At 58.7% G+C, this 13,343-nt stretch overlaps 1 protein-coding gene across 1 annotated transcript; it reads left to right on the forward strand.

Moving 5' to 3' along the window:
• The first annotated feature begins 1,835 nt into the window (after positions 1-1,835).
• On the forward strand, positions 1,836-11,089 carry LOC311627834 (uncharacterized protein C11orf24 homolog). Its single transcript, XM_084894469.1, has 4 exons — positions 1,836-1,978; positions 6,435-6,614; positions 8,558-8,723; positions 9,669-11,089. Exons 3-4 carry the CDS (start codon positions 8,648-8,650, stop codon positions 10,901-10,903), a joined length of 1,311 nt encoding a protein of 436 aa, XP_084750595.1. The 5' UTR covers positions 1,836-1,978; positions 6,435-6,614; positions 8,558-8,647; the 3' UTR covers positions 10,904-11,089.
• The last annotated feature ends 2,254 nt before the right edge of the window (positions 11,090-13,343 follow it).

Raw genomic sequence — 13,343 nt, forward strand, 5'->3', positions numbered from 1 at the left:
TCTGAAAAGGACCAGGCAGTAAATATTTTAGACTTTGTGAGCCATAATCTAACTACTCAGCTACTCAACTCGGCCCTTGTGCAAAAGCAGCCAGATAATAAAAACCAGGTGGCATAACTGCGTTCCCAATATAACTTTATTTACAGAAGCAAATGGCTAGCAGACCCCCACTCTAGACTGTGAGCTCCTTGAGAAGGAAGGCTCAGACTAGGAGTACAATAGCCTCGACTTTGCCAAGAAGGAAATGGAGCCAAAACCGGTTTGGCTCAATGGATAGAGCATCGGCTTGGGGACTGAAAGGTCCCAGGTTTGATTCCAGTCAAGGGCATGTACCTTGGTTGCGGGCATATCCCCAGTAGGGGGTGTGCAAGAGGCAGCTGATCGATGACTCTCTCTCATCGATGTTTCTAACTCTCTATCTCTCTCCCTTCCTCTCTGTACAAAATCAATAAAATATATTTTTTTTTTTTAAAAAAAGAAGGAAATGGAAACACAGTCACAGAGACATCGATTTTGGAAGAAGGCAGGAGTAGAACTATAACTGGATGTTTTGGTGTATTTTCTCGGGTGAAGTGAATGCAGATAAGGCACTTCTCACGTTAGATCTGAGCTACTTGGGAAAATGAAAGCTAACAGAAAGCAAAAAATATTGTCTTCACAAACCCTACCACCTGGCCTGGGTCTCAGCAAATTCCTATACAGGGTAAGTTCTACACAATTTAAAACTCTGAGGTTGAACAGGGTGGTGATGGCTCTGAAGTGCTTTTCAGGTGTTCCCAGAGCTCAGAGCTGGTGAGTTCATCCTGTCTTTTTTATTTGTTTATTTTATTTTATTGATTTTTTTACAGAGAGGAAGAGAGAGGGATAGAGAGTTAGAAACATCGATCAACTGCCTTCTGCACACCCCCCACTGGGGATATGCCCGCAACCAAGGTGCATGCCCTTGACCGGAATTGAACCTGGGACCCTTCAGTCTGCAGGCCGACACTGAGCCAAACAGGTTAGGGCTCATCCTGTCTTTGTACACCTTAATTTTCTGTCAGGTTTAGTGTCCTAGTGCAGGAACACCAGACAGGTTATAAAACTGTCTGAAAATAAAGCCTTTGGAGTACTCCCATGAGTGCAGGAAGACGAGCTTCTATGGAAAGTAACTTCACTGGGTGAGACCTGATCATGAATTTCGAACTGGGCAGGTCCACAGTCACACCCCAGGCATACAACTTCTTTAGCAAACGGCTTATCTTTGGCTTAAGCAGGCTGTCCATTGTTCCTGTGCATCGAGGCTAACATACTTTTGACATAAGCATAACCCCACACTCCACTTCCCCATTGTCACCCCAGCTTCAGTGCCTGTAAAATGGAGCGAAGCAGCTCACAGTGCCACAGCAGCGATTAAACCGCCGAACCTGCAGGGAAGTCAGTGAACCAAGCACAAGGCTTGGCAAGAACCTTCCCTCCCCAACGCAGGCACCCCGGGTTTGGATCAAGTTTGCGAGAGGAGGGCAGGACATGGCAGGGTCACCCCCTCGGTTCTCTGCAAACCACTGGGGTGCATCTGATCTGCCCCTGCCCCGGGACCTGCACGCCGAACGCTGCAGCGTAGTACTCACATCCAAGCGGGAAGCGACCCGCACCAACCACTTCCGCCAAAGACCAGTCTGGAGCAGCGACTTCCGGTCCGCGGGAGACGTGGCGGGCGGGGCTTGTGGAAACCACGCCCCTTTCTTGACTCGCACTTCGCGGCGCCAGGCACCACCTAGCGGATCCCAGTGCCTGCCCAGGCGGCCACGCCCACCAGGGCACGCCTCTTGGTGACGTCACTTCCTGGCGGGCGGGGCGGGCCCGGGCGGCTGTCGGGAGCGCTCGGGCTCCGGGTGGTTCTGCTCCGCTGCCCGCCACGTCCCCACGCCGGACCGGGACCGCGGGCGCCGCACGCCGTCCGAGGGTCGCCCGGCCGCCGCAGGCCCGCCGCGCCCGGGTAAGAGGCCTGCGCTGCCGTCGGGATGCTGTGGCCGCGGCCGCCGGGACGGGGGCTTGGGGCGGAGGGAGGGAGGTGAGGGGCTGGAGAATGAATGGGGCACGAGAGGCAGAGCAGGGCAGGAAGAGAAAACGTGAATGGGGGCACAGGGTACCAGGGGATGAGGATGGGAGGTGTCCACTAAGAAACGTCCAAACCTATAAGGGATTTTCTGAGTTTTACGCGAGCCAAACTGATGACAATTGCTGGGAAGCAAAATCCCCCGGAGTTGAGAACATGCTCTGGAGGAGGGCAGTTTGCAGCTGAAAGGAGGAGACTCGAGGAGGGTCACATGGAATTCATCGGGGGTAGGTGAAGGGGGCAGGAGAAAGCAAAGCGGGGGGAACGTCTGGGACCGAAGGAAAAGTACTCGGGACAGACACAGACGTACTTGTACACCGGTGGGCGCAGGCTAGCCAGTTCCCATTCACACAGACCGTGTTCGGGCAGCAAGATCACAAGGAGGGTTCTGTGTTCTGGCGGGCGGGTGTGCCCTGAGCTGTCTGGGAAAGGAAATGGCTCTGACACTCCGTAGGTGTGTAGCTTGGATGTAAAAAGAGCAGACCGGCTCACTTAAAGCAACTGGTCAAGGAAACTACAGGCCTAGCACATGCCGCCGCCATAACCCACTTCTGGTTGGGGATTTTTACAATACGTTCAGACCATCCTGTGTGGTTACTTTCAGTTTCTGGGTTTGTGGGGCCTGCAGGTGCTGGCCTCCCCTGAGCTTGTCAGTTTCAGTATGGGGGGGGGGGTCCCCTTTTCCGCCACACTGACAAGGAATGGGGGAGAGGAAGGAACAGAAGGAATCGGTTGGGAGCTAAGACCCCAGAAGGAGCATGGATGGGGGCCCCCCAGAGAGGCAGGAGGCAGGGGATCCCAAACCAGAGAAGAGGCCCAGGCTGTTCCGTTGGGGAGCAGCAGACGGGAACGTTGGGACACTCCCGTGTAGGCGGGGCACGGAAAGGTCCTACCTGGGAGGGGTTGTTCTTTTCCATCTACTTACCTCCCTCCTCCGTGTGGGGCTGGTGGCTGCTTAAAGTGTGTGCGTTTAACTGTTAGGCTGAAGTGAGGAGTCAGCATCCACCACGTTTGCCATCAAACATAGATGTGGCACTTACAGTTCTGCCTATAATCTGTTTTCTCCCCAAAGGAAACATCTCTAAAATTTCAATAAATCGGCAAGGAAAGTACTTAAAATACCGATTCTTCTGCTTATGTGCCAAACTTGCCAAGCAGGCACCTTGGGAACAAAAACTAGGCTGCCGATCAGCATTTCATTGTGATATCAAAACTTTCAGAAACCCGGAAGCAATCGAGGTGATTAAGACAATATCCACTGCTCCGGGTCCCCGAGTGCCACGGGGACACAGCCTCTGGACCACAGGACAATGTCTGCACACACAACACCACACGCCTGTGTCCGCTGGGTTCTGTTATCAAAGTCCAGCCAGGTGGCGTGTCAAGATAGGGCTGCCCTGTGGCTCAGTGGATAGAGGTCTGTGGACTGAAGGGTCCCGGGTTCGATTCCGGTCAAGGGCATGTGCCTTGGTTGTGGGCAAATCCCCAGTAGGGGGTGTGCGGGAAGCAGCTGATCGATGATTCTCTCTCATCGATGTTTCTAACTCTCTCTTCCTCTCTGTAAAAAATCAATAAAATAAATAAAAATAAAAAGATAGGGCTGCCCTGTGTTTGCTCTCACAGCCCCTACTCCTTGGTCTGTATAGTTTTCCCAGCTTGGAGTAGGGACTGGGGTCATGTCACTGCTGCTAGGTCAGTATTGCCAGAGCCATGGAATGTGGGGTAACAGGTGTAGACCCTTGCCAAGCCTGAGGATTGCTGTGTTGGGTCTTAGGAGCCTGTGTAAGCCAGAAAAAGGAATCAAGCGTGTTGCGGTCCGATTTCACGTGACTTGCACGCAGCACCCTGCATCTAACAAATAGGTTCGTAAAAGAGTTTAAAACCAAGCCGAGGTTGGGAGCACAGGTCATCAGAGACAGGAGGTGTCAAGAGGCGTCACAAGGTCAAGGGCCAGAGCAGGATCAGGAAGTTGACATCAAGAGCCGTCTGGGGCTCCGTTTTTAAGAACAAAATAAAACTGTGTTTATTGATTTTCAAGAGGAAGGGAGAAAGAGAAAAATCACTGGTGGGCTGCCTCCTACATGCCCCTACTAGGAATCAAGTCCGCAACTCAGGCATGTGCCCTGACTGGGAGTCTGTGACCTCCTGGTTCCTAGGTCAATGTTCAACCACTGAGCCAGGCCGGCCAGGCATGGGCTGCCTTTTCGATGGAGTGACGCCTGGCTCGTGGGGGTACTGCCTCTTCTCTGCGGAACTTGTGGGAGCTGACCCCTGAAAGGGGGGAACTCCCAGCACCAGCCTCACCTGTCTTTCCGTCTGCCCTGGTCTCCCTCCCACTCAGTCCTAACTTCATTCCTTCTTGCTTATTTCCCTCTGGCCCAGGGGTCTCTTTACGGAGTCTGAGAGCTTGATCTGTCGAGTCTCTAGTAAAGGAGAATAACCGGCCTGACCCTCTTTTAAGGTTCACGGAAGCCTTTGCAGGGGAAACTGCTGTTTTCAATCTTATGAATGGCTTGTCTACTCTGAGTCAGATTAGCGCAGGACCCCACAAATTAATCCTGACACTGCGAGTAGGCCGCTGGAAAGCGGAGGCAGGACCATACCAGAGGGATGAAGTCACGGCACAAGGGCCTGTTCTGGACTCTGCGCCTCGGCCAGTTCCCGGTTCCGTGGGAGGGACCCGAAGTCCCACCGGCTGGGAGGGAGGGGCAGCGATGGTGCCCGGCAGAAGTTACGGAGAATCTTGTGGAATTGCCTGATAGACATGCTCCGTGTGTGCATTGGCCTTGTGTGTGTAATTGCGTGAGTGATTGTACACATGCATGGGTATGACTGCCTATGTATGCCTGTAGCAGTGTGTGCTTTTGTGTAGCTGTGTGTGAATGGATATGCAAGCAGCTATGTGCACGCATGAGTGACTGCGTGCTCACATGTGTGTGCCTATGCATGTATGTGTGTGTGCATAGGTGGGCATTTGTGTGAGTGAGTGGGCCCATGATGGTCCTCAGGCATCCCTACCTGCTAATGGCAGCCACGGTAGGAGGTGATGAATTCATGTCCTGAGCTTGCATGAACTACTCGGCGATGGGAGGGTCATTTGTGCTGATCAGTATCTTTGCACTGCTGTCATATCCCTGGGTTCCTCTAACGTTTTGGTTGGCTCTTAAAAAAAAATATTCATCTCCTGTCATGTAAATGATAAAGTTTCTCTAAATTATAAAATCCGAGGGACTCCAGTCCCTATTCCAAGCTGGGAAAACTATACAGACCAAGGAGTAGGGGCTGTGAGAGCAGACACAGGGCAGACCGAGGACACCTATCTTGACATGCCATCTGGCTGAACTTTGACAACAGAACCCAACGGACACGGGCGTGTGGTTTTGTGTAGATAGACATTGTCCTGTGGTCCAAGGCTGTGTCCCCGTGGAAACTATATCAGATGGGCCTGGAAGCTCAAAGTACTTGAAGAAAATCAGACATTACATATATATAGCAATCTGTAGGCCGTATATATATATATATACACACACACACACACACATATACATATATATACATATATATACATACATACATATATATATAATTGATTTTAGAGAGGAAGGGAGAGGGAGAGACAGAAACGTCAATGATAAAAGAATCATTGATTGGCTGCCTCCTGCACGCCCCCAGGCATGTACCCTTCAGTCGGCAGGCGGACGCTCTGTCTATTGAGCCAAACCAGCTAGGGCCAGACATAGCTTTCTTTCACTGGAGCCTTTCAGAGTGTTTCCCAGAAGTGATACAAGCTTGTTAAAAAATAAATAAATAAATAAAACCTGAGTATAAAATGAAAATCACCTGTAAATCTGGTCCCTAGGGATAACCGTTATGAACTTTCTGGTATAAATCTTCCCAGACCACTGGATTTTTCCTGCTTAGACAAAAACAGGATCGTGGTGTGTTCTGTGTGTGACCTGCTTGTTTCACTTCACGTTCCACGCTGGGCACCTTCCCATGGCAATAAGCAGACATTTGTGTGTGTGTTAATGGCTGCCATAGCATTTTATATGTGGATGGGGCCGTGTTTTACGTAACCATCCTGATTTTTTACCATTATAAATAGCGCCGTGATGAACATCTTCACGATCTCCACGTTGTACACCTGTCCGATCGCTTCCTGAGAAGGAGTTCGGGCAGGAGACAGTGCTGCCCCCAAGCCGAGCCAGAAAAAGTTTTTGATACACAGTCTCCTTTTCCCAGCTGACTTGCCGAATGCTGCCCATTGGGTGCCTCCCTCCTCACCGACTGTTCTCCTGCGTTTCCTAAGAAGTGTTTTCTCTTCTCCAAACCCTAGATGCGACAGTTACCAGGCCGGAGCCTCGGCCCGTGTCCCGCCCGTTCCGCAAAGCATGCCGCGGCCCGGGAGCGCCCCCCGCAGCTGCGCTCGCCTGCAGAGCCGGACCGCGCCTGGCCAGCACGCCGCGCCAGCCCGCAGCCCTCCGAGCGGGACGATGGCCCTGAGCGCCCGCCCCTGGTGAGTGTCCGAGGGCCGGGTCCCCTGCTGGGGACGCACAGGGAGCTGGGAGGGGACTGTGCAAGCTCAGGGAGCCTCCAGGGGAAGGAAAGACAGGCAGGCCCAGAGGCCCGAGCCTCCCGGGATCCAGGAGGGGCCCGGACTGTGGCTCCTCACGTCAGAGGTTCTGCCCTGTGAGGTTCTGCCTTCTGAGGTCCTCCAGGAGGGTGGTCCAGAGGCGGGGACAGGTGGGCGCCGTGTGGTCGTCCGCGGCCTTTGTCTGTTTCTGGGACACGAACGCCAGTCTCCACAAAGGGCTCTCGGCTGTGTCGCCGTGCCGTAACGGTGTGGGAGCTCCCGTGCACAGCGCCTGGCTGACGCCGCGGTGAGGGGGGGCGGTGCCTCCTGACAGGAGCGGCTCTGGGAGGACACCCGTCCCAGGACGGGAGGGAGACGGTCCCCGCCTGGCCCAGGGCGAGGCAGGGAGGAGGAAATCCGTTCGGCACATCGATCAGCCTCTCCCTGCACCTAAGAACCTGACGTTCACTGCGCGAGCGGGCTGCCTGCCATCTGGCTCTGCAAACAACGTTTTAGTGGGGCCCGGCCGCGCCCATCGGGCACAGAGCCTCCGCGCCCGCGCGGCCCACAGAGCCTCAAACATTTGCTGTCCAGCTCGTCACAGGAGCTGTTTGCCAGCTCTGCTCTACAGGTTTGTAGCGAGGGCACATCGAGCCTGAGGCCTGGGGTGCATCCAGGAAGCCCTGGCACCTCATCGCACCCCAGGGGACCCAGCCCCGGGCTCAGGCGCAGGGCCACGCATGCCCAGATGGGACTGGCCGGGGAGAGCCGTCTAAATGCACTCATTTACCGAGAGCCCAGCTGCACGGCCTCGGCGGATGGGGGTGGATGAGCGAGTTCTTCCTGCCCGGGACCTTCACTCCGATTCTTCCCTCTCATGGCAGCGTCTGTCTCTTCTCTCCTCTCCCCGCCCCCACTGGGCTGTCCAAACAAAGCATGCCCTTGCTCTCCAGAAGACAGATGCGGACCTGCGGGTCGGAGGGCCGAGGAACCTTCGAACCTGTGAGCCAGGAGCCCTCGCAGACGGTTCTGGAGGGCGAGTGTAGGACGAGTGAGAGGAAGTCTGCCACTCCTGGGGAGGGGTCAGGAGCACCAGGGGATGTGCGGCTTCCACGAGAGTTTGTGCTCAGATGGGGTTTGCGGTCCTGGGCTCAGCCTACAACAGTCCCCACTGATCACAGCGGGCAGAAAGCCACCACGTGGCGGCCCCACAAACATCCCTCTTTGCTGCTCGGGCTGCCTGTGGGCTGCCGGCCGAGCCAGGCTCTGCACTGGGCACAGCAGGTAGTCCTGTGCCCGGGGCAGGGGCGAGGGTAGCGGAGAGGCCAGTGGGGCCAGACTTTGGAGGCCGCCTGGGCCGTGTTAAGGAGCTTAGGGGTCGTCTGGGGAGGGAGGGGTTTGAGCCATGGAGGCAGGGTCCACTTTGTGGGTTACCAGGATCTTTGGGGCAGCTGTGGGGTGGGGGCGGGGCAAGTGGACCAGGGCAGCTGGGATTCATTTGTGACGCTTCGTGCCGATGGGGGGACACAGCCTTGCCGTCACTGAGCGGCCTGGCTGCAGGGCCGTCGGGATGCTCATTCCGTGCCCTCGGCTCCCTCCTGGGACTCGGCTCCGTGGAACTCAGGACCCGCACGGTGAGGGCCCCGGGGGGAGACCGAAGGCCTAGGGAACGGGGACAGGAAGTGCTTTAAGCCATCACACAGGGGCCCTGGTCAGATCACTAACCACCGTGGTGGAGACACGGCGTGCTCTTCCTGGGTGCCAGTCTGGTCGAGGCACGTGGCTCGGTTGGCACACCAGACCGGGGCAGAGCCCTGCACACGGCGCAGCGCTGTACCCAGGCCAGGCTGCGCGTTACCGACCAGACGCCTTTCTCTCGATCGCAGATCCCTCGGCCACGTCGTCAGCATCGCTAGCAGCCTGAGAGCCGGCGGGGAGCCTCGAGACGCCAGCCCTGCTCCCGGCTCGCCCACAAGATGTGGACAGCCCTGGTGCTCGCCTGCATTTCCTCCCTGTCCTTCTCCGAGAGCCGGGTGGCACCCCGGGGTCCAGGTGGGTGAGGACGCTGGGAGATTGCTGCCCAGGCCCAGCGCACCCTGAGCCCGAGGGGTGTCTGCACGCCCGGCGGAGAGCGGGGACCCCCAGCTCCAGGGGGCCAGGCTGGGCGGGGCTGTTGGACGGAGCTTCTCCAGGCCCCGCGAGGGAAGGAGCCCCCGGGGGGCTGGGCCTCGGGGCCCTGAGCGGGTCTCTGGCTTGACCCTGCCAAACCTCCTTACTTCAGAAGCCTGCCTTTGCTGGGAGTTTGTCCACTCAGACCTCAGACACTTGGTGGCTGCCGCTCTGACAGCCCTCCCCCTGCCCCCCGGCATCCCGCTGCAGAGCCTTCAGGAAGCCGAGAGGTCCCTGGTGGGAACACCGGGCGGCGGGTTATCTGCTCTGTAAGCCACGCGGTGTGTTTGAGTTTAATGAGGAGTCACCCCTGTGCTGTGAGACGCTCCCTGTCTGCTGTTTTGGGGATTGGATCCAAGAGTGCAGCTCTTAAGCCTTCGATGGGCTTGGAGTTCAGAGAGGGCAGAGCAGTTTTTTTTGTTGTTGTTGGGTTTTTAAAAATATTTTATTGATTTTTACAGAGAGGAAGGGAGAGGGATAGAGTTAGAAACATCGATGAGAGAGAAACATCAATCAGCTGCCTCCTGCACACCCCCTACCAGGGATGTACCCGCAACCAAGGTACATGCCCTTGACTGGAATCGAACCTGGGACCCTTCAGTCTGCAGGCTGATGCTCTATCCACTGAGCCAAACCGGTTAGGACTGCAGAGCAGCTTTAAGACCAACGTGCCAGCCGCCCCTGGGGTGGGCCGCGGGCCAGGTGTGGCAGCGAGGCGCTGGGGGCGCTGTGCACACCCCTCCCCGGTCTCTCTGGGCCCAGGACACAGGCCAGCGAGGCCGCCAGCCGCCCCTGACCGTGCCTTTCTCTCTCCTTTCTCACCTGAAGTGTCCGTGGTCTTCAACCAGACGCAGGCTGACTTGGTCACAAAAAACACATCCAGGGAAACGACTGGCAGCATCTTGAACAAAACCTCAGAGGCCATGGCGACGCCCTCTCCTGTCACGGTGGCCAGAGAGACTTCGGGAGCCAACCACAGCTCCCCTGCAGCCACAGCAGGGAGGACCCCCGGGACCGACGGCACCTCAGCAGCTGCCGCGGGTCCCGCCAACCTCACGGACTCCAGGGTGCCCACGCCGACCTCCACACGGCCACCCCCGGCGTCCACGGCCGCTCCCAGCACGCCCCACACCCAGGCACCCAGCAACGGTACGTTGCCAACCGCAGCACCTCGGACCACGCTGGCCACCAGCACGCAGACTGCTGCCACCACCACAGCAAGTGCAGGCGGCGCCCGGGGCTCACAGAGACCCACTGAGCACACCTCCCGCCACTCCACAGCCAGCCCCACCGCCGGCCCCATGCTCCCCACAGCCAGCTCCGTGCTCCCCACAACCAGCCCTGCGCTCCCCACCACCAGCCCTGCGCTCCCCACCACCAGCCCTGCGCTCCCCACTGCCGGCCCCACGCTCCCCACCGCCAGCCCCACACTCCCCACCAGTCCCCACTCACTTAACACATCCACACAAAGTCCCACCACCCAGCCATCGACTGCCCAACCCGTGGCAGACACAGCAAGTAGCCCCACCCCGCCCCTGGAGAACACAACCCCAGAGCCCACCCCCTCCATGGCTTCCGTGTCCACCACCGCGGTGACCACTGAGGGGCCAGCTGCCAGCACGGTGCCAGCTCCTGTGCCACATGCCAGCCCCACACCTGGGGTGGAGGCCACATCCCCCACTACACTGCCAAGCACTGTTTCATCCACGTGGGGGGCCACAGGGGCCGCCACACCCTCCACACCAGAGCAGGTGCGGCCTGAGGCCACAGGGGGCACTGCTTCCACCGGGCCCGCCCCCGGGAGCTCAGGGGACCCTAAGGTGCCAACCACGGACTCATGCCAGCTCAGCACCCAGGGCCAGTACGTGGCGGTCACCACCAGGGTCCTGCCCCTGTCCCCGGTGAACAGAGGGGCCCTGCTGGCCATGCTCCTGCTGGGGGTGGCCCTGCTCTTCGCGGTCATGGTCCAGTTTGCGCTGCAGGCCTATGAGAACTACAAGAAGAAGGACTACACGCAGGTGGACTACCTGATCAACGGGATGTACGCGGACTCCGAAATGTGAGCGGCCGAGGCCGGCCTTCGGCTCCAGCGGGACCCTCGGGGGCTGGGCCCTCCCCTCCTTCCCTGTTCCCTCTGAGACCAAACCAAGTGCTTCCAAACCCTTTGGTGCAATTCAGGAGATCCGCCAGACGTTCAAACACATTCACTTACGGTCACGTCACTAAAAGGCTGCTGCTTTCTTTTCATATTTATTTTTGTAAATGATCGATCGTGTCGATGGAACAGGCAGTGATTGGGGTGGGTGACATGAGGCAGGGTGGGGCGGGAGGGTGGTGCTGGTAATCAGCTTCTCATTCAGATGGTGTCTCCCCATTGGGCCCAGTCCTGCCCACACTCAGCGGAGGGGTCTCTGGTGCCATGTGGAATCTGCCCTTTTAATCCCCCTCCCCCTGGACCATCAGGTGGTGAGCCGAGCCGTGTGGAGTTTGATTTGGGCATGAAATTGCACCACCGTGTGGACCACACCTGCGTCACACGCTGTAGCCATGTCAGTGGGGACCTGCTGAGCCCCCAGGCGCAGTGGCCCTGCACTGTGCGCACTCCCCTCAGGTGGTCATTAGCACCTCAACCCGGGTCACCTGGATCCTGGGAGCCCCGGGCCCCAGAGAGTGCAGGCCCGCTCCCCTCGGCAGGACAGTTGCCCGGGTTCCTGGCTCCTCCTTCCCAACCCCAGTGGCCCTCAGAGCCGCACGGTGTCCTTGTGCACCGGCTGCCGTCCTGCTTAGAGCAGGGAATGCACTGCACTCCCCGAGCCCGGGAGATCAGCTTCCCTCCCCGCTTTATTTTTTAAAAAATTATTTTTATTGATTTCAGAGAGGAAGAGAGAGAGAGAGAGAAACATCAGTGGTGAGAGAATCATTGATGGGCTGCCTCTTACACACCCCCTACTGGGGACTGAGCCTGAAACCCGGGCGTATGCCCTTGACTGGAATTGAACCCATAATCCCTCAGTCCACAGGCCAACACTCTATCCTTTGAGCCAAACTGGCTAGGGCTTCCCTCCCATTTTAAAGACATGTCCACTGCGGCACAGAGGGGACAACCCACCACTGGGGCCGCAGCCGGTAAGCCCGGCTCTCTAACCGGAGTTGACCCTTGGACAACGCCGGGAGGGTGAAGGCACCAGGCCCTCCACGAGCAGACTCCCAGGGCGAGTGCGCTCGGACCGCACAGCTCGGTCGCCGTCGCTCAGTGAGCGGGCCTTTCTCTGCCCGAGGCGGCGAGAGCGGACGGGCAGCACGCAGGCCGGGCACCCAGGCCGGGCCTGCAGCTGCTGCTCCCCGCCCAGAGCAAGCGTGGCGTGTGCTGGAGCTCGGCTGCCTCACTGACACCGGGAAACGGAATAGCATCCGCCATGGCCCTGGGGGCGGGGGCGGGGCGGCCACTCCTGCTCTCTACCCAGAAGCCCGAGGACGAGACGGATTCCGTCTGACCCCGGGTCCCCTCGCAGAGGCCCCCTGAGCCAGGCCTGGTAACAGTTCCTCTCATTTAAGATCTCCCTCCTCCACAAAGGGGTTTCAGGAGGCCCAGGATGGAGACCAGGAGAGGAACTCCCATATGGATTGAGGTGATGTGAGAGCCCGGGATGGAGAGGACACAGGTGGGGAGGAGTGGTCAGAACTTCCACGCCGCCCTCGCCCGTCCTCGGCCCGCCTGTCCCCACTGGCTGGCCCACAGGCCCGGGCCCTCCCCGCTCTCCGGCCTCCGCCGACGGAGCCGAGCTGTGAGCAGCGGCTGAGCCCAGCAGCCCGCGCCCCCTGCTTCTCCCTTCCCCGCGCACCTGAGCCATCTGCACCGGGGATGGCGGGTGCTGCGTTCGCACTGGCCTGGCCGGGAAGGCGGTGTTCCCGGCCGCCCTGGTCATCCTGTGTCCAGGCCCGCTGGCATCGCTCCCCACAGGCTGCTCAGTGAAGGGCTGGCTCCCCCCCTCGCTGTTGAGTTTCACCTGGAGCTGGAGCCTGAACCCACGTGAGCCCCGACCCCACGTGAGCCCCGACCCCACGTGAGCCCTAAACCCACGTGAGCCCCGACCCCACGTGAGCCCCGACCCCACGTGAGCCCCGACCCCACGTGAGCCCCGAACCCACGTGAGCCCCGACCCCACGTGAGCCCCGAACCCACGTGAGCCCCGACCCCACGTGAGCCCCGAACCCACGTGAGCCCCGAACCCACGTGAGCCCCGAACCCACGTGAGCCCCGAACCCACGTGAGCTCTGAACCCACGTGAGCCCCGAACCCACGTGAGCCCCGAACCCACGTGAGCTCTGACCCCCACGTGAGCCCTGAACCCACGTGAGCTCTGACCCCCACATGAGCCCCGAACCCACGTGAGCCCCGAACCCACGTGAGCCCCGAACCCACGTGAGCTCTGACCCCACGTGAGCCCCGAACCCACATGAGCCCCGAACCCACGTGAGCCCCGAACCCACGTGAGCCCTGTA

Source organism: Pipistrellus hanaki (genome assembly GCF_964339955.1).
Source record: "Pipistrellus hanaki genome assembly, chromosome: 9".
Lineage (NCBI taxonomy): Eukaryota > Metazoa > Chordata > Mammalia > Chiroptera > Vespertilionidae > Pipistrellus > Pipistrellus hanaki.

Bases quoted from the DNA above. Each gene is read 5' to 3' on its own strand.
- LOC311627834 (XM_084894469.1), top strand. From the start codon at position 8,648: ATGTGGACAGCCCTGGTGCTCGCCTGCATTTCCTCCCTGTCCTTCTCC. The intron at 8,724-9,668 runs GTGGGTGAGGAC...TCTCACCTGAAG, and splicing joins GGTGGCACCCCGGGGTCCAG to TGTCCGTGGTCTTCAACCAG.